General features: G+C 44.6%; 1 protein-coding gene across 1 annotated transcript in view; it reads left to right on the top strand.

The window, feature by feature from the left end:
* MYRFL (myelin regulatory factor like) overlaps positions 1–18,329 on the top strand; it is a 120,383-nt gene extending 102,054 nt beyond the window's left edge. Inside the window, exons 16-25 of the mRNA XM_080812201.1 lie at positions 399–484; positions 2,867–2,941; positions 3,025–3,077; positions 3,205–3,387; positions 11,453–11,515; positions 12,152–12,239; positions 14,202–14,276; positions 17,349–17,469; positions 17,792–17,866; positions 18,052–18,329. Of these exons, the coding sequence (XP_080668327.1) occupies positions 399–484; positions 2,867–2,941; positions 3,025–3,077; positions 3,205–3,387; positions 11,453–11,515; positions 12,152–12,239; positions 14,202–14,276; positions 17,349–17,469; positions 17,792–17,866; positions 18,052–18,138 (906 nt within the window). The 3' untranslated portion in view covers positions 18,139–18,329. The remainder of the gene's footprint in view (positions 1–398; positions 485–2,866; positions 2,942–3,024; positions 3,078–3,204; positions 3,388–11,452; positions 11,516–12,151; positions 12,240–14,201; positions 14,277–17,348; positions 17,470–17,791; positions 17,867–18,051) is intronic.
* Positions 18,330–19,378: the final 1,049 nt, after the last annotated feature.

Below are 19,378 nucleotides of genomic sequence, written 5' to 3'. Positions count from 1 at the left end.
ATCCCATCACGTCTTGAAGACCTTCTGATTTTCAGGGATGTTGTAGTAAAGGAAATGAACACCTGGGTCCTGACAGTATCTTGTCTGATAGGTCCTCTGCTCCCATAAAACTTCGAGAATAAGCACGAAATGAATGGCACAGACGCGGGTCCTGTGGGATGCCGGGGAAAAGACAGGTGACTGTAATCTGGAATGTCAAGGAAAGGGAGAGGCTTGAGCTAGGCTTTGGAAGAACTTCATTTTCAGGGACAGGCAGCGGGGAGATGTGGGCTGAAGAGAGCACACTTGCCGGCCCACTGGGAGGAGCAAAATTCCCTGCTGGGAGAGAGTCCTCAGGGGTCCTTCTCGCAAATAGCATTGCTGGTTTATCACAGCTTCTGACTGAATCTTTTTTACAGGTTTATTTTTCAGGAAAAAAACAGCTGTGTCCTAACTGGGTTTTCCAGACCTTGGTTATAACACTCATTGCTGTGATGGCATTTTGGTAAGAAAAACTTCATCGTTATGCTATGCCAAGCTTTTTTTCTTCCCATATTCCTTTTCTCACCTATGAACTGGGGACTGACCTATGTACTCTGAAGACAGGGAGCCCTTTAAAAAAAAAAAAAAGATTTTATTTATTTACTTGGGAGAGAGACTGGGAGAGGACAAGCAGGGGGAGTGGCAGGCAGAGGGAGAAGCAGGCTCTCTGTTGAGCAGGGAGCACCATGTGGGACTTGATCCCAGGACCCTGAGATCATGACCTGAGCTGAAGGCAAACACTTAACTGACTGAGCCACCTAGGTGCCCTGAAGGGGCCCTTTTTAAACTCATATTCTAGAGAAAAAAGCATGGGCTTTCTGTACTTAAATGTGAGATGAAGGATGATTTTTTTTTTCAATCAACTGATAATTTTTAGTAGCTCATTATGCTGTGTGTGTGTATGTGTGTGTGTTTCAGTCTTACAAATAATTGTCTGAAATTGCTAGTTCTTTTTCCTGTCTACTTGGGGGAAGTCAGAGAGGGCAATCAGGTACAATCTGTTCTCCCCCGGACACTCCTATTTGTTAGAATTCTTCTAGACTCTTCAGTGAAGACCCCACAGCAAAAGGGCCTTTGAGATAACCCCAAGATATATAACATATTGAAACTGCAGCCAAATGTACCCAGCAGCTGAAGCCAGCAAACGCAGTAAGGACTAAGGATTCGCTGTGAGCAGTGGGGGACTTGACTGCCCTCCGTCCTCAGCAGGGCTCTTTCTCTGGGCTCTGGTGTGCAGGATCCTGCTGCCGGGATCTCCCCTCAGGCTCCAGGCCTTGGTCATCTTGCCTCTGTCCTCTGGACCTTGTTGTTTTGGTCTATTTGCGTGGTCACAGGCATATTTATCTCTCCAAAAATGCTTTATGAGTGTGGGAAAGGACTGCCTTTTGGGCTTTGTCTCAAGGGGCACAGTCGTTCTGAGAGGCAAAGGAAGGGGTAGTGCCAAGGTGCTGGTAGTTATAGAAGGTAGTGTGAGTCTCTCTCTGTACCCTCCTCTCCTCTCAGTGTTTCAGCTTTTCACTGGCTACTGCCCACTGTGTGAAGCACCCCAGGTAGCTGACAGACACCACGACACAGAATCCCCACTGGAAGCCGTAGTCTTTTTCTCACTCTCCTAAGCAAGCTGTCCTCTGCTGGGATTCCCAGCTCAGGACGGTATGAGCATCTACTTTAGCAGACATACACAGCAGACCTCTCTAGAGATACAGTGTCTTGTGAAAACCCAGCAGCATGGCTATAAGAAGTCTAATTCTGATGTACAGAGACTGCTTTTTAAACATGTGTATCAGAATTTCCTTATGAATTCCAGTATCGTGAACCGCTAAGATCATACGTGAGAGGTCATGGGGCTTGTTAAATTTGTTTCTGGCCTGTGGTAGCAAGAAGGGTCAAAACCAGAATTCGCTCCCAAAGAAAGGAGCAGATGTCCATTTCATTCTATAATTTTGGAAATTCTCTGGGTCATGCATTGAAGTAGATGCCAGAGACAAATTAGAAAGAGCACTTCAGGATTAGCTGTAGGGAGACGGAGGGGGATCTGGGAGAACAAAGTGAGGGAGACTGGGTCACAGCAAGCAGTTGCCAGGGTGACACAACGGATTCTGTCTGCCGGCATCTCTGGGGCTCAGCACCACTTTCCCCAGACAGGGCTGTGTCTGCTGGGCAGTAACCTGCTGCTGCTGAGAACACTCTGGAAATTTCTTCTTTATGAGTGGAATTCAAACATGTGGCATATTTCCTTGTGTATATTTAATAATAGTAAATCCACCACCTTTGAAGGGGAACAGTGTAATGAGGAGTCGAGTCTAGGGAGCCAGGTGTGAAGGTGTATTGTGCTCTGAAAAGACAGGCAGACAGAAGATGTCAGAGAAGAAGCCAAAGGGTTTGGCGTCTACGCCTGACTAAAACCGTGCGGCCTTTCCTCTCCGGGGCCACGGGGCGGACACCCTCCACCAGTGGGATGTGAACTCCGCTCTGACTTTTTCCTGCAGGGAGCAGAGGGTTGCCTCCAGCGATTTACAGCTTCCTCTTGTAATCTTCCACTGGTGACAGACGCTTCTGAGGCAGCTTGCCAGGGCCAGGGGGCTGCTCTCTGGAAAAATCCATCAGTGCAGAGCACCCCAGAGCCTCTTTGCTCTAGGAGGGGGAGGGTTTTCTCTTACCAGGGCAGAGAAGCAGAACCGTGCTGGTTTCCATGGTGCTTCTGTCAGCCGTGGCTGCATCACCCCCCCATCTGTGTGGCCTCTGAGAGTGTATCTCTGGCCAGCTGGTTGTGTGAGATACAGATGAACTCAAATCTGTCACTTAATGTTCCCTTCTTCTTCTTCTTCTTTTTTTTTTTTAACAGTGCCTTGACGATAGTCTCTCTTTACATACTTAGCTTAAAAGATCAAAACCAACGTGCCCCAAATCTTCCTCTGAGGTGAGAGTTTTGGTCTTGTTTTCCTTTGGGGAGAAGGATCCTTGAAGGCCTCCTTCATTAATCACTTAGTTTTCTTCCTCCAGCAATATCACCAGCTCTCAGGAGCCCGCCCTGCTGCCCACAGCCTCCCCCTCAGGTAAGATTTAAGATTTTCACATTCCTCACTCTCAAACCCGGCCCTCTTTCCTGTGACTTGTCAACAAAAGAACCAGCTTTTCAGGTTAACCTTGTCGCTTCCCTCCCCTCTGCCTGATGCTTTGCAGCACCGAATACATCCCTGGCAACCACACAGTCCTCCTTCCGAGTACCAGAAATCACTTTCTGTGAGATCCTGCCCTGTCAGGAGACTTACTGCTGCCCCATCTGGGGAAAGAGAGGAGTCCCCTCTGGTCCTGTGCGAAGGCCGATGTCTCAGGAGGAGGAAACCCATCAGAGGCCGTGGGCAGGTAAAGAATGTTCAAAGAGAAGCATCTAGGACTCTGAAACCTGACGTGTTTTACTTTGCAAATATTCACTTGCCTAATCTGTTAATGGTCCCAGACAATGGTTCTACTTTTCTCTTTGGCGTGGCAGTCTCTTTAAAAACACAAGTACGCAAACCTGCAGTCCTCTATAAGATTGAGTTCCCTGCCCAGTGATGAAATTATAGCTGAGTAAGTGAAAAGGTCTCATTTGTCCATTGCCAACAAAGATAGTAATAGTAGAACATGTAAAGTAATCCTGGGTGGCTGGGTAGATTTTCTGGCTCACTTAGAACTTATAAAATGATGTCGTATCTGGGCTTTCTGCCCAAACCAAGCAGGGCAAAATGTAAAAGGCTTTGGCAGTCTAATGAGTTCAGGGTAAGCTGCAAGTCAGTGAAAATCACAACCACTGTCAGAATATCTGTCTCTTCCTCCTAGACACACACACACACACACACACACACACACCACATAGAATTTTTTAAGAAGCAGATATTTCATGTTAAAAAAATTATGGAGGGGCACCTGGGTGGCTCAGTGGGTTAAGCCTCTGCCTTCAGCTCGGGTCATGATCCCAGGGTCCTGGGATTGAGCCCCACGTCGGGCTCTCTGCTCAGCAGGGAGCCTGCTTCCTCCTCTCTCTCTTCCTGCCTCTCTGCCTATTTGTGATCTGTCTGTCAAATAAATAAATAAAATATTTTTTAAAAATTATGGAGACTTGATTAAGGGCTAAAAGTATAATTATCTCTGTAAATCCATATATAATACATCCAAATGGATACTAATTCATTATTGTTTTGGGGAACCTTCTGCACATCCACAACAAGGGTATGGAATCATGATGGCAACCACAGCAGTACATACATATTAGCATGGCTTATCCATCAGGATGCTGTGGCAGCAACAGCTCCTGAATTATAGTGGCTTAATGTAGTAGAAATTGATTTCTGACTCTCTCTCTTTGTCAAATGTGGATCAAAAGAGGGCTCTCACTCATCATCTCCTTTAGAACCGAACTCATGGAGACTCCACTTCAATCCATATTTCTGCAATCTCTGTAGCAGTGGTAAGAGAACATGGCTCTTAAAGCTCCCACCTACGTGTAGCATGTGTCACTTCTGCTTGCATTTCATTGGCCAAAGCAAGTGACATTGGTCATGTCTCATCTAAAAAACAGTTGATAGGGGCGCCTGGGTGGCTCAGTGGGTTAAAGCCTCTGCCTTCGGCTTGGGTCATGATCCCGGTGTCCTGGGATCGAGCCCCGCATTGGGCTCTCCGCTCAGCAGGGAGCCTGCTTCCTCCTCTCTCTCTGCCTGCTTCTCTCTCTGTGATCTCTCTCTCTCTCTGTCAAATAAATAAATAAAATCTTAAAAAAAAATAAAAAAACAGTTGATAAAGTGCAGACCTAACGTATGCCTAGAAGAAGATAAACCAGAATTTCTTGGGCTGTCCAAATGACTGACATGTACAGTGTGGTCACTGGTTGAAGTTTGGAGGCAGTGGTGTGATTTTTTCCCTTTTTTTTTTTTTTTTAAAAGATTGTATTTATTTATTTGACAGACAGAGATCACAAGTAGGCAGAGAGATAGGCGGAGAGAGAGGAAGGGAAGCAGGCTCTCTGCCAAGCAGAGAGCCCGACGTGGGGCTCGATCCCAGGACCCCGGGATCATGACCTGAGCTGAAGGCAGAGGCTTTAACCCACTGAGCCACCCAGGCGCCCCGATTTTTTCCCTTTTGATATTACTGCATATCCTAGAGTTGAATAACTTCTACAAATCCTCCTCCTCCTCCTCACCATTGCCACTGCCATCACCATCATGATGGAATGAGATATTGCTGTACATAAAAACACTGCCATAAGTCATCTACATGAATAAACCATTCCATCCCCACAAGCCTGAAAGACAGGCACTGTTATCTCCATCTTTTTCCAATGAGGGGTGAGGTGTGGAGAGTTTTCCCCTATACCTGTAGGAGGCCATGCTTGCACTGTTTTTCTCATGAAAGCAACTTTTGATTGAACTTGGGATGAGATGCACCACTCTAGGGCAAAGATAAAGCTTCCATGTGAAGAAAGGAATGTGTTTCAGTCATCATATTCTCAGTAGTGGCAAATACGGAAAAGTCTAGTACTGTTAAAAAAAAAAAATCCCTTAAAGCCTTCATCTCTCGTGAAAGCACATAGACCCTTGTGATTGGTCAATCCTTTTCCTACCTCGGGAGCCCATGTTGGGTCTACTTGGTGGCCTCGTCTGAGGGCGGTCCTCAGAAGAGACCATCTCACCTATGAGAGAGGTGCAACCATGGGTCCTGCATGGGAAGAGGTCATGGACTGAGCCAATCTTCATTTTCAAAAATGTTCTTGACCCTTGAGCAAACTCCTTCCTGTAGCAACCAGCTCTTCACGGGCAGAACAGTCTTATCAAACCGGATAAAGGCTTATTGCTCTCTGCTCTGGAACATTGGGTGCCTGCATGTTTTCCATTGCCCAAGTAGGCGAGACTCCGAAGAGACTCCTAGAGAAAGAAGGGCTGCTCCACAGTGCCTGGCTGTGTCCTCCTAGATGCTGTCATCAGCTTCTCTGGGTAAAAATGAAATGTAAGTCTTGCTCTGCCAGGCTCCCTGGTACATGGGGAGAGTAGTTTCCTCTTCTCTCTTCCAGCCGGAGAGAGATAGAAAGGATTTACATGTTCTTTTCACTGTCACCTTCTAGAAACCTGCAAACTTTTGGTGATTTAGAGTCTTGTAGAATGTGAGAGCAGTAAACCAGTGATACCTAACTTTTTAACCCGTAGAATCTACTATTAATTCATTCTTCTTTTATAATTATTTGACTGAGAAAATACATAGAGGGAGAATGTTACTGTAAACTGTTAAGCTTTTAGTCAAATTATTTTTGTTAACCCTGTGGCAACATTTGAAGAATAGTACAAGCCCGTGGGAGAATTGTTACTTTTCTAGGGCGCAGATGCCACTGACCGCTTTGTGCAATCACCTGGGGTTTCAAGGTCCCCAGGTCAGGAACACCTCTGATTGATACCAGCTCACCCACTGGCCAGCTGATGAAATGGAGGCTCAGGACCTTGCTTAAGGTTCTGCAGTAAGTGACTAGCACAGTTGGCACGGGAACCTAAGTCCCCTGTGTCCATGCCCTGGGTTCCTGCCCATCCACCATTATCTCTCCTTTATTTGGGTACCGTGTGCACATGTACCAGGGATCAACTCCAGAGGAAGCCAAGAGTATTCCCTCTATGGTTCTAGAAAGCCCCTTTGGCATGCCCCTTCTCCAAGGTTGCCTAGAAGAGGTCCCTGATGTGGGGTGTTTCTTGTGGTATAAAGCAAGCCTCTTCTCTTCTGCTGCAGGTCCATCCTTCTCCTTTGTCCTGGGCACTGTGTGACACTGGGGTTCCTAAATCTGAAAGTGGGGAAAGCCAGGCAAATTCTTTCAACCAGATATTTCTGGGGCATTGACAACTAACTAAAAATGGAAGAATAAGGACTCCTGGGTGGCTGAGTCGGTTGAGCATCTGCCTTCAGCTCGGGTCGTGATCCCAGGGTCCTGGGATCCAGTCCCACATGGGGCTCCCTGCTCAGTGGGAAGCCAGCTTCTCCCTCTGCCTGCCATTCCCCCTGCTTGTGCTCGCTTTCTCTCTCTGACAGATGAATAGAATCTTTAATAAAAAAATTAAAGGATAAAAATTTTAAAAAGAAATTCTATGGTTAAGGTAAAAAACCAAACAAACATGTTGGAATAACTCTCTAGGACGAAGAGTAATATCTAGCAGTTTACCAAGCCCAAGAAAACAATAATGAGCTTCTTTTCTAAGGGGTAAGACCTCTAGTAAAATAAGGGAAGGGAAATCAGCATTTTTATGATATGCTGAGTGCAAGCCATTTTTCTTCTTTTGGGCCCAAGCTGATTATATAAAACGTCTCTCAGGGGGCACCTGGGTGGCTCAGTGGGTTAAAGCCTCTGACCTCGACTCAGGTCATGATCTCAGGGTCCTGGGATCGAGCCCCACATTGGGCTCTCTGCTCCGCAGGGAGCCTTCTTCCCCCTCTCTCTCTGCCTGCCTCTCTGCCTACTTGTGATCTCTGTCTGTCAAATAAATAAAATATTTTTTTAAAAAAAGTCTCTCAGAAAGGTTATCCCCCCCTCCCACTTAGTATAAAAGGATTGGGTTAGACTAACCAAGAGGTGGAGAGTGGGTATTTTGGAATATTGAGTTTCTACTCTGAGGAGCCAACTGAGTGCGATGGATTAGATTTTAATCTATGGAACCAATGAAGACCTAAATAGCCAGAGTTAGATAGGAAAAAGTAAAGAGCTTATGAGGAGAAAAATCTATGGAACTCTACAGATGTTAAGAATTTTGGTGAACACTTAAAAAAAAGTCTCATGAAACTGAAAGGCATGGGAATTCATGCTTATTTTGTTTTGGAGATCAGAACTCTGGGAAGAGCAAATGGCAGAAAGAAACTGACTCCCTGTGTTAAAGGACACAGTCATCAATCGGTTGGGCTCATTGATTTTCTTGGCATGAGTCTGGTTCAATCAGAAAAGAAAAAGGTATCCAAGATGCTGTTTTGGAACTCAGCCATGCAGCACAATTTTATAAGTAATGCTATATACACACTCTACGACAACAGGATATGCTTTGGTTGGAGACCATCTTAAATCTTTCTTCTCCAGAAGTTTCTAATTTAGTTTATTAGGAGATCTTTTCCACTGATTGCAAAATCTGTCTCCAGCTTCACAATGAAAACTGCTGGAAGTGTATATTAAGTTTATAGTGAATATTACTGGAAGACATTTATAAAATTAGAACCACCCCTGTTTGACTACAGGAGAATTTATAGTTTTCTAATAAGCAGCCTTTCAGAACTGAATAGTCTTGCCTCAGAGAAGTGACAAACTGGAAATGTTTTATAGGAGATTTAAAATTTATTTCCAATCCTGCATTTGAAAAGCCATTTTCATAATTCTAATCCACAAGATTAACTCTCCTTAACTTTACCTTTTTATTACTGTTTTTAAAAATACTGTTGTCCCATCAGATACTAAATCCTATCACAGGATTCTGTGTCTCCAGGAACATGAAAACATGCTTTTCTGGAAGTGAGGCAACTCTGTAATTCTGTTGCCAAAATTTATAATGAGTCCTGTTCCTGCAAATTCAGTGGGAAAGTAGAAAAAGAGGTAAGGGATGGAAACAGACAAGATGGAAAAGTTCTGGTTTCCCCTTCTTTTTATGTTTCATTTGCCGTATAAATTCACATCCTTCTATGGAAGCAACCATAAGCAAAACTCATAGCAGGGGATGTGTGCTTGACAACGATTGGAATAGCTGAATTCCAAGAAATCTAGAGGCCTTTTGGACAGCACATATATTTATACCCAAAGGGAAATATATTCGATTTTCTAGAAAATTCTCAGGTGTCAAGATCCATTTCTTTTTTTTTTTTTTTTTAAGATTTTTAAAATTTATTTACTTGACAGAGATCACAAGTAGGCAGAGAGGCAGGCAGAGAGAGAGGAGGAAGCAGGCTCCCTGCTGAGCAGAGAGCCCGATACGGGGCTCGATCCCAGGACCCTGAGATCACGACCTGAGCCGAAGGCAGAGGCTTAACCTACTGAGCCACTCAGGTGCCCCAAGATCCATTTCTTTTTAATGAAAAGGATCATAGGGGCGCCTGGGTGGCTCAGTGGGTTAAAGCCTCTGCCTTCGGCTCAGGTCGTGATCCTAGAGTCCTGGGATGGAGCCCTGCATAGGGCTCTCTGCTTAGGGGGGAGCCTGCTTTCCCCCCACCCTGCCTGCCTTTCTGCCTACTTGTGATCTCTGTCAAATAAATAAATAAAATGTTAAAAAAAAATGAAAAGGATCATATTAGGCAAGATGCTCCGGAAACCTGCCTCTCATTCAAATTCTCTCTCCCTCCCCTTTGCCAATAGGGTGAAGGAGCTCATGTTCCCATGTCCATTCCCAGCATCCCTCTGCACTCATCTGCTGGCAATTTCCCCTTTGAGTGTTTAAGAGGAAACATTTTTCTAGAGGGTATGTGATGGATTCTGCTTCTTCTTTCCCTTCCCCTCTTCCTTCCATCCTCCCACTTTGCTGAGCACCTGCAGAGAGCCCAGGATTGCCTTACTGGGACAATGGCAGGTGCATAAGATGAGTGCAGGCTTCTAGAAGCTCACAGTCATTTTTGTGGACAGGTAAACAAGCCTGTGTGCTTAGTGTAGGAAGTCCTAACCATGGCAGATTTACTTAGGAGTGATGGCACCCAAGTAATGTGCGCTCTAGCATTTGCTTTCCATCCTGAATTTCCACACAGAAACATGCATAGAAACTTGTTTTAGATCTCACGTCTCTTTCTTACGAAAGCAACACACCTTGTATTAACTTCTGTCTCTTGTTAAATGAGGTTACTGTTTTTGTGTTTTACCGCAAACTATGTTGAAAAATGTAAACATTACTTAATGCAAAGGAAGGAATACAATGAACAGTACATAGACTTGAGAAAAAAATCAGCAAATTAAAAAAAAAAAGACTGCAAAACCTTCAAAATTCTATTTAAAGACTTGTTTAGTAACCCACTAAATAATTGCTTTCACCATTCACTTTAAAATATTTTTCCCCCCAAGCCTTAACAACAATCCTCTGAATAGTTACCTTTCCCAAACTGCTTTTAAAATGCCTTTTCGGGGGACACCTGGGTGGCTCAGTGGGTTAAAGCCTCTGCCTTCGGCTCAGGTCATGATCCCAGGGTCCTGGGATGGAGCCCCGCATCGGGCTCTCTGCTCAGCAGGGAGCCTGTTTCCCCCTCTCTGTCTGCCTGCCTCTCTGCCTACTTGTGATCTCTGTCTGTCAAATAAACAAATAAAATCTTTAAAAAAAAATAAAATAAAATGCCTTTTCAGGGCACCTGTGTGGCTCAGTGGGTTAAAGCCTCTGCCTTCAGCTCAGGTCATGATCCCAGGGTCCTGGGATCGAGCCTCGCATCCGGCTCTCTGCTCGGCGGGGTGCCTGCTTCTCTGTCTCTCTCTGCCTGCCTCTGCCTACTTGTGATCTCTGTCTGTCAAATAAATAAATAAAATCTTTAAAAAAAATAATAAAATGCCTTTTCAGCTGTGACAGGGCAAAACCACTCCCCACTTCCTTCCTTCCCCACAAGCCAGGCCTGGACCCCCACACCACTGATCTGCTGCTTTGGCACCATGGTCCCCACCTGGGGCTTTAAGCTCTCTTTTTTTCCTGTGTGCATCACATTATGCTAGGAGTTACAGAGAAATCAGAGAATTTTAATAGAGGTTCCCTATTCTGGAGTTTTCCAGAAAGGACAAAAATACATTCAAGTAATAATAACAGAGATGACATACTTTTGATGTGATAACAGACCACTATCTGATCACCACATGGGTGGTTCTGTAGTAAGGCGGTGACGTCAGAGCGGAGGGGCCGTGAGCCACAGTGATCCGACCTGCTAAGGCCGCCATCACAAAGGACCACAGACTGGGCAACTCCAACTGCAGAATTTATTTTCTCACAGTTCTGAAGACCAGAAGTCCATAATCAGGGTGTTAACAGGTCTGGTTTCTTCTGAGACCTCCCTGCTGGACTCACAAATGGCCACCTTTGCTCTGTGTCCTTGCAGGGTTTCCTCTCTGCCTATCCCTGGTGTCTTGAGTGTCCTAATCTCTTCTTATAGGGGGGACATCAGCCAGATTGGATTAGAGCCCAGCATAACGGCTTCGTTCTAACTTGCTTGTCTCTTGAGAGGCCCTGTCTCAATATAGAGGCGTGTTCTGAGAGGTCGGGGCTTCAACGCAAGAGTTTGGGGAACACAGTTCAGCCCAAAACAAATGGCTTCTGGGGGAAGATGAGAACATACTAGATCCATAAGAAATGAGGTAGGCATTGGATGGGTGGGAAGGCAGGAGTGAGAAAGGGTGGAGAAACATTCAACTGACAAAAGGGACACACATACTGGGTTTCTTCTCATCCTGGCCAAGCCTTAAAGTTTGACAGACTTTTTTCCTCTTCAGAAGACAGAAGCTTGTCATTCCTGGCAAGAGATGCGCTAACCAGCCCTGACTGGGGGAGTGACTGTAAGTTTACATCCAAGCGACTTTCCTTTGGCTTCAGGGTAGAGGCCCTGGGAGTGGCAACTGGCGGTGAAAGCATTACAGGAGTGAGGATGGGGGACAGAGGCTGCACCCTGCAGTGAACACTCATGGGGATTACGTTTTTATGATCAATGCATCTAACCATTCAGGAGGCTTAGAGATGGTCACTCACTGTTAGACCAGTGGAGGTTTATCTCCATGGATTTTGATAATTTATTTGAACCTCCTATGTTCTTCTTCAATTCTGACTGTACTTTTCATTTGTTTTCTAAGTTTTTTTTTTTTAAGCTTTCTTTCTTGAGCAGATTGCATTTCACACGGCACCCTCCATTTTCAATAAATGTCAATTTAGTTGGATTTCCAGGGTCCAGAAATTCTTTTGGATGTTATGGGGCTACCTATTAGAACGTGGGTTTTTATGAGTTTTCTTAAAATTTACTATAACAACAAAAAAAAGACTTCTCCCCTTCCCTCCCCTTCTTTTTCCATTTGAATGCAAGTGGATCCCATTTTATCTAGGAAACTCTTCTTTCACTTTGGGTAATTTGGAGACATTGCAGAAGCAGGATAGTCTTCCTCTGCAGAAGAGTTTACTTCCTCTGTTTCTTCTCAATACAGGGATTGATACAACCATCAGTTCTATTCAGATCATGGAAATCCAGCAAGTAATAGATCATCGGTATTGTGGCCGAGGCCTCCAGTGCAGGTGGGTAAGCCTCCCCATTCTACCCCGATTGTTTCTGGAACTCACTCAGGGCTCTGGGTTTCTGAGGCTGGAATGGAAGCTCAAACTACATGGTAAAAATCAATGTGTGCTTACGTTGCTCCTTAAGTGAAAACACATTTGTTACATGGTAGACGAGGGCATCATAAAATGGTTGCTATTAGCAAATGTCAATAAACCACGGCTCCAATGATTCCAGCCTCCCATGTTAATGGGTGAGTCCAAAGCAAAAAGTTTAGGGGGCAGCTCTGTGGCTGACTCTCTGAGGACACATACAGTAGGCACAGAGCTGCCGGTTAATTGTATCGATAGGAAGGACATTGTTACTCATGCCTCCAAGTAATGAATAAGCTGATGTTTATACATTTTAATAACAAGGAATATCATTATTTTAATTGCTAAATAATAAAGCCTATCTTGGGTTTTTCAGTTAGGAGTGAAAAAAAAAATCCAGATATTATAAAAGTTCTCATTGACCTCCGTGTCTATTGTGTGTGGTCAGGTAACGATGCATTTAGAGTCTAAGCACAGACCACAAGTAGCTTCAGCTAGCCTGATAGGCAAGTTGAAGGCGTTAAGAATGGGGACTTATTTTTCTTTCTCTGATAAATTTTTACGGGGTGATTGCTAGGTGAAAGGCAAGACCCTGTACTTTGAACTGGTGTCACAAATCCTTGGGATTCTCAGCCTGATTTCTTTTCAACCTGATGTAACTTAGACTTCAAGTTGATGACCCTGAGCTTTAAAAATAAACTGTATGGTGCTTTATGACTTGTTTATGGCTTTGACATTCATTATGATGTGGAATTCTTCCCCAAATCCCTCTGAGGTTGGTTTAGTTGATCCCGTTCTGCCATTAAGGAACGTGAGCTTCAGTGAGCTTAAAGAAGTCAGAGACATTATTATGTGCTAGGGTGACATAATGAAGCAGCGTGGGATGACTGGGTTTCAAATTCCTGAACTTCGACAAGGTGTTTATCCCCCCTGATTGTCCGTTTCTCCTCTGGGAGATGAGGCTACTGAGTTGGGTGGCTGCGAAGTGGGCAGACGTCGGGGCCACATGGTAGGAAGTGAATTCCATTTATCTCAGCTTCTTCCCCATAGAACCAGGCTCTCCTGATCCCAATTCAGATCAATTCCTTTTATTTCTGCGTTCTCATTTTTAACAACTTACTTTAGGATTGATTAAAGAGAATCTAAAATGATGAGCTCTTCTTCTAATGCATCTGGTTTTAAGTTGTCTTTCCATATAAGGTATGGCCTTGAAGATCATAAGAATTTGTGTTGGATATGCTATGCTTTTCTGCTGGAGTTTTTATTATAGGAGGAATCCCAGGAAGCCCCCGTTTGCTCCAAGTAGCTCCCTTCCAGAGGCTGTGGGGCAGGAGTGTCTGTGGATGCCGTAGTTTTCTCAGTCACAGAACTGCGATTATGCGATTAGGACTATTGTAATGTTAGTTGATTCAAGTTCTGAAAGTGCGTGGCATTTCCTACTAATATTGCCTAAAAGGGAGTGATTCAGAGTAGGGAAGCTGGTATTCATTATTTTCAGTCCTCCTTTCCAGAGGGGTGGTTGGTTTGAGGCCTTTGCCTCATTTGTCTCCTGAAATCTGTGTCTCCTTAATGGGGACCAGAGTTGTTTCCTGTGCACTCGATTATACACATTTAGCCTGGGATTTGGCTTTCCATCACTTCGTCTGTGTGTTCTAACAAACCATCAATCTTTGTGGTATAGTTTGTATATTAAGACCTGAAGAGATCACTTTGAAATTTGGCAAGTACGTCTCTGAAAAACATAAAGCTCTACCATGCTAAATTTGATTTTCTGGGTCTGTTATAGACTATTTCACCACTTATGCAGTATATAATGAGTAACAAAAGACTTTTGAAGACTTTCCTGTGTATTCTGATTTGTGGTTTTATTTTTTTCTTTTTCATAATTAGCGCTGGAAATTACAATTACAATATTCCTGTTAATAAGCACACACCTACCAATGTCAAATTCTCTCTGGAAATCAAGTAAGTGAGTAACTGTAGAGAACAATTCTGCTTCTGTCACTATTTGAATAGCAAGTCTGAACTTCCTTCACAATTTGATCAGTAAGTTAGAGGGTGGGACGTTATCAGTCTGTGTCCACTGACGCTGGTTGGGTGGAGAGGTGGGCCGGCCTGAGGGAGGAGTCTTCAAAATGGAGGTGGGGGTCTTCCGGCCTCCCTCAGTGGAATGGAAAGACTCAAGGCTTCACACTCACAACTGTTAAATGGGAGTGATCTAGGATTTGATGTTTACAAGCTGCAGACTAGCCCTGTGCCCCTTTGACTTGGGGTGGGAGCAAGAAGAATAGCACACCTCCCTGGATGGGGAGCTCCTGGTAGCAATGCTAATGCAGACCCCACCCCCTCCCCAGAGGGGTTCCAGGAGTCAGAGTTTGGAGTTGGGCAGACCAGGGTTCAAATTTGTCTCTGCCACTTACTAATTCTATAACCTTTTGGAGAAACCACTTATCCTCTCAGAGCTGTTTTTATCTATAAAATCAGTTTGAGATAATATCATAAGACATAGAGCTGTTTTGGGAATCACTGTTAATAATAGTGAAATTAGGGGCACCTGGGTGGTTCAGTCGGTTAAGCGGCCTTTGGCTCCGGTCATGATCCCTCTCCCTCTACCAGCCGCTCTGCCTACTTGTGCTCTCTATCTCTCTGTCAAATAAATAAATAAAATCTTTCTTTTTTAAAAAGGATTTTATTTATTTATTTGACAGACAGAGATCACAAGTAGGCAGAGAGGCAGGCAGGTGGGTGAACAGAGAGCAGAGAGCCTGATGTGGAGCTCGATCCCAGGACCCTGAGATCATGACCTGAGCTGAAGGCAGAGGCTTTAACCCACTGAGCCACCCAGGCGCCCCTAAATAAATAAAATCTTTTAAAAAATAGTGAAATTAATAACTACTATTTGCTGAGCACAGAGCATAGGCCAGATACTCTCCACTTTAATAGTGGGTCATATAATCCTCACAATAACCATCCGAGTTGGGTTTTTCTTTTCTAGTTTATATTTTTCAGATGGGAATGTTTAGGTCTGGGGAGGGTTGAACACACTTGTCCCGAAACTCACAGCTAGTAAGCCATGGAGCTGGGTTTCAAACTCAGCCCATCCTTTAAACCATCATTTTCCTGATGAAATGAGAGATGTAAGAACATTGCCCCTTCCTGGCTTATAGTAGGTGCTTCATAAATGGTAACTTTTATTATGACTACCTTTCCTTCAGAATCACAAAGCTCTAATTTAATCTACTCTCACCAAATATTTAAAATAATTACAGTACTTTAAGACCTTGACCCACTTCACTCAAATGACTCAGTGAGCTCCTCCCCGGGGAGATAGATGGTTTTTATTCTGTGTCTCTTGACCGTCGTCTCTCCTTTTCTGCCCCCTCTACATTTTCTCTCTCCTTCCCTTTCCTCTGTCCTCTGCTCTCCCCCTCTGCTTCCCCAGCTCTCTCCTTCCTCCTCCATCCATTTCCCACTGCTCTGTCCCTTCCTCTGTTTCACGCAGGCTTCATACTCCTTCTCTCATCAACTTCACTTCTACAATGAGTTGATGACACTCGACCCAACTGCTTGCCTTGGAAAGGTTTGTTTCAAGCAGCAAGTATTTTGTGACTCAGAACTCATCACATCTCATGCAGAGCAAGAGCTAAATGTACTGTCTTCTAGCCTTCCCTGAGTAGCCCGGAATAGGCTTTCCTCATTCATTCCTAGGGAAATAGAGGGAAATAAGCTGACATGGTGTATCCCCTGAAGTGGCAGAAGACCATCTTGAGATGCTAAATCAGGCTTTTTAGTTTAAGAGCCATTTTTCTAATACGGGTGGTTTAAAAATAACACACACACTCAACTGAGATTGTAGGTTGTCCCACTTGTGCAAAAAGATCATTTCCAAAGACAGACGGATCTCATCCTCTTGATGGTAATTAATGGGCTAACCTCCAGAGGAGAATCATTCTTTCTGGCAGGCCTTCCACTCTGACAGCTATGACAGTAGGTAAATTCTAACGGGGCTCAGCCCCGCATCCCTTCCTGTTCGTTTACCTTGCTGCTGCAAACAGTATGTACTCAGATCAGGGGTTTGTAGAATCTGAAATCCTGGAAACTTCAGGTAGATGCAAATTCAGCTGCCAGTGAAAAGAGAAAGGATAGCTCCAAAATGGATTTATTTATTTAGTTATTTATTTTAAAAGATATTATTTATTTATTTAGAGAGAGCACTAGCAGGGCGAGGGGCCGAGGGAGAGGGAGAATCTCAAGCACTCTCCTTGCTGAATGTGGAGCCCAATGAGGGGCTTGATCTCACCACCCTGAGACACGACCTGAGCCGAAACCAAGAGTTGGACACTTAACTGACTGAACCACCCAGGTGCCCCACAAATGACTTTAAGATCTATGGTGATAAGAACTGCTGCTGCTGGAGTGATTTCAGCCATGAGATTAGGTCTTGGAGCTGTCAGAGGCTACCTCGGGTGGTTTTGATCGGTTCAGACTTGACGTAACAGATACATCATAGCCTGGGAGCCTTAACAAACATTTGCCTTCCACTGTTCTGGTGGAACGGTGGAGGTTGGGACGTCCCATGTGGAGGCACTGGCAGACTTAGTGTCTGGGAAGGGTTCACAGAAGGCCATCTTCTCACTGTGTCTACCTGGCAAAGGAACAAGAGAGCGCTCTGGGGACCTTTTAGAAGACCAGTAATCCCACTCATGAGGGCTCCACGCTCGAGACCTGATCACTTCCCATAGGCTCTGCCTCCTAACACATCACAGTGGAGACTGGGATTTAGGCCTATGAATTTGGGGGAGGGGAACCTGAACTTTAAGTCTATCACAGTAATCATCTGGGACTGAGTTTCTTTCTGTAATAAGGAGATGTGAACGGGCATATTGGCATTGACAAGCTTAGTGTACTAAAGTGCCTCCCTGAAACTGAGTGTGTGTCCAAGTTATGTTCCCATTCATATCTCTTTTTACAAAGGTGTAGTCCAGTGGAGCTGGTAACTGCTTTCCCCTTGCCCTTTCTCTCTTTTGTCTCTCGAAGCACAACAGAGCCATTGATAGTTTTCCAGTGCAAGTTCACCCTTGGAAATATATGTTTCCATGGTACAAGGGGAGCCAAGAGGACACAAAGCCGCCAAGAAGTCTCCCAAGAGATGACACAGGTAATGCTTTCCAGCCCCTGGGCCTTCTATCCCTGTCCCCGAAGAAGTGTGTCTAGAATTGTGGCAGAGCCTCTGCTCCCAACGAAGAGCGGGACGCCATGGGCCGCCCGCCAGGGTTTCTCCTTGCTGGCTGACCCCCATCACCAGGCTCGGCTGTGTCTTCCTGTGTCCTTCAGAGCCTGCAGAGTGTTTCAGTGACTCCTCCCAAAAGCTGTTGCCACAGATAACTTTCCTAGAGGAGTCAAAGAAATGCTTTCTCAGACGATAGTCTCTCCAGTGGTAGATGCGGTTATGAAATGGATCTCTTTCTTTCATTATTTAGGGCTATCAGCACATTTGGACCCTCCCTGTAGCCCCGTTCTTTGACAGCACGTACCATTTCCGTGTAGCTGCGCCGGTAAGCTTGCTTACTTTTCTTTTCTTTTCTTCTCTCTATCTTTTTTTTTTTTTTTTTTTTTTTTTGCCTTTTTCTTTCCAGGGAGGGAGAAAGAAACAGACCATGAAATCAATCACTCAATCAATCGGTCAATTACGTTAACTAACGCTTACATTAATCATTCCTTTTTTCTTCTGTTCTGACAGGATTTAGCGGACTGTTCAACGGATCCTTATTTTGCTGGGATATTCTTCACAGATTACTTCTTTTACTTCTATCGGCACTGCGTCTAATTTATTCGAGTTTGGTTGAGGACTTTGCCAAAGAAAAGTGCTCAGAAGTACGGTCAACAGAAACATAGCCTCTGCAATTTCTTTCTTCTCTTTGTAAAACATTCACATTTATTGCCACAGGACTTGTTCAGGCTTTGGCTTGAACAGTTTTGAGCCATTAATGAGGAGAATAAAGGGTTTGCTGCAACTTGAGATAATGTGGTCTTTGATTTTACTATGAAGACAACATTTCTTGAAGGAAACAGCATGGTGGTTGGGCTTGAAAATACTGCTTCTGGCATTAAGGAATCTATGAGGTCAAAGAGGCAGGTCTAACTTCAGTTTGTTTGATGTGTTTCTTACTGTAGCTTTAGAGAAAAATAAAAAGGCCCACTTCATCCATGTCAGCTTGGACCCGCTGCATTGAGAGTGTATGGTACGGGGTGTATTAGGGGGACAGATGGATGGTGTCTGACAGCGGAGCTCACATTTATGCAGACTATTGCCATGTGTCTGTGGGAGAGAAGGAGTAGGAGGGAGGGACGGCGGGAGAGAGTGAGAGAAAACTACATACACTAGACTACAGAACAGAGCTGGCTAATGAATTGGATTTAGGAGAAATTGTTGCTATTATACCCTATAATGCTTGATGGACATTGAGTTTTCTGTGCTCTCCTGTGAAGCACTAACTTGTGACAAGTCTTTAAGATAACCCAGATAACCCATTGTTTATAGCTGAATTAGCTTTTGGATGCTTCTCACTGGCTTATGGGTACATTTGTATGCCTTCCCCTACTTAGAATGGCCAGAAATCCTCTAGCTGGAGACTATCAACCATGTCTTTTATTTTCTGTCTTCTGATGTTTTGACCTTTGGGGATTTGGCTGACTTTAGTGGGACTCTACCTCCTAGGGTTAGTCAGTTCCTAGAGATAGTAAACCACCGGCCCATGAGTGCTTTTCAAATACAAACCAACCAATCCTGAGTCCACACTGCAAACCACCTTCTGCATCAGCTCTCATACTCCACCTGCCCTAACCACATCAGGGCCCGGTTCCAGCCAACTGGGCACAGCCCTGTATCCCCAAGCCTGCTCACCCTGCCTCACCTGTTCCTGCCCATAGAAACCACAATAAAGGCCCTTGCCCATAGTTCTTCCCCCTTCCTCTGCCTCCTGACTGACGCTGGTGCTTCCTAGTGTGAGCTCCACACCCCCCTCCCCCCAGAATGTGGCATACCCCCTTCTCTTCTGAACTGAAAC

Source organism: Martes martes (genome assembly GCF_963455335.1).
Source record: "Martes martes genome assembly, chromosome: 8".
Classification (NCBI taxonomy): Eukaryota; Metazoa; Chordata; class Mammalia; order Carnivora; family Mustelidae; genus Martes; species Martes martes.
This window is presented reverse-complemented; position numbering and strand designations above follow the sequence as displayed.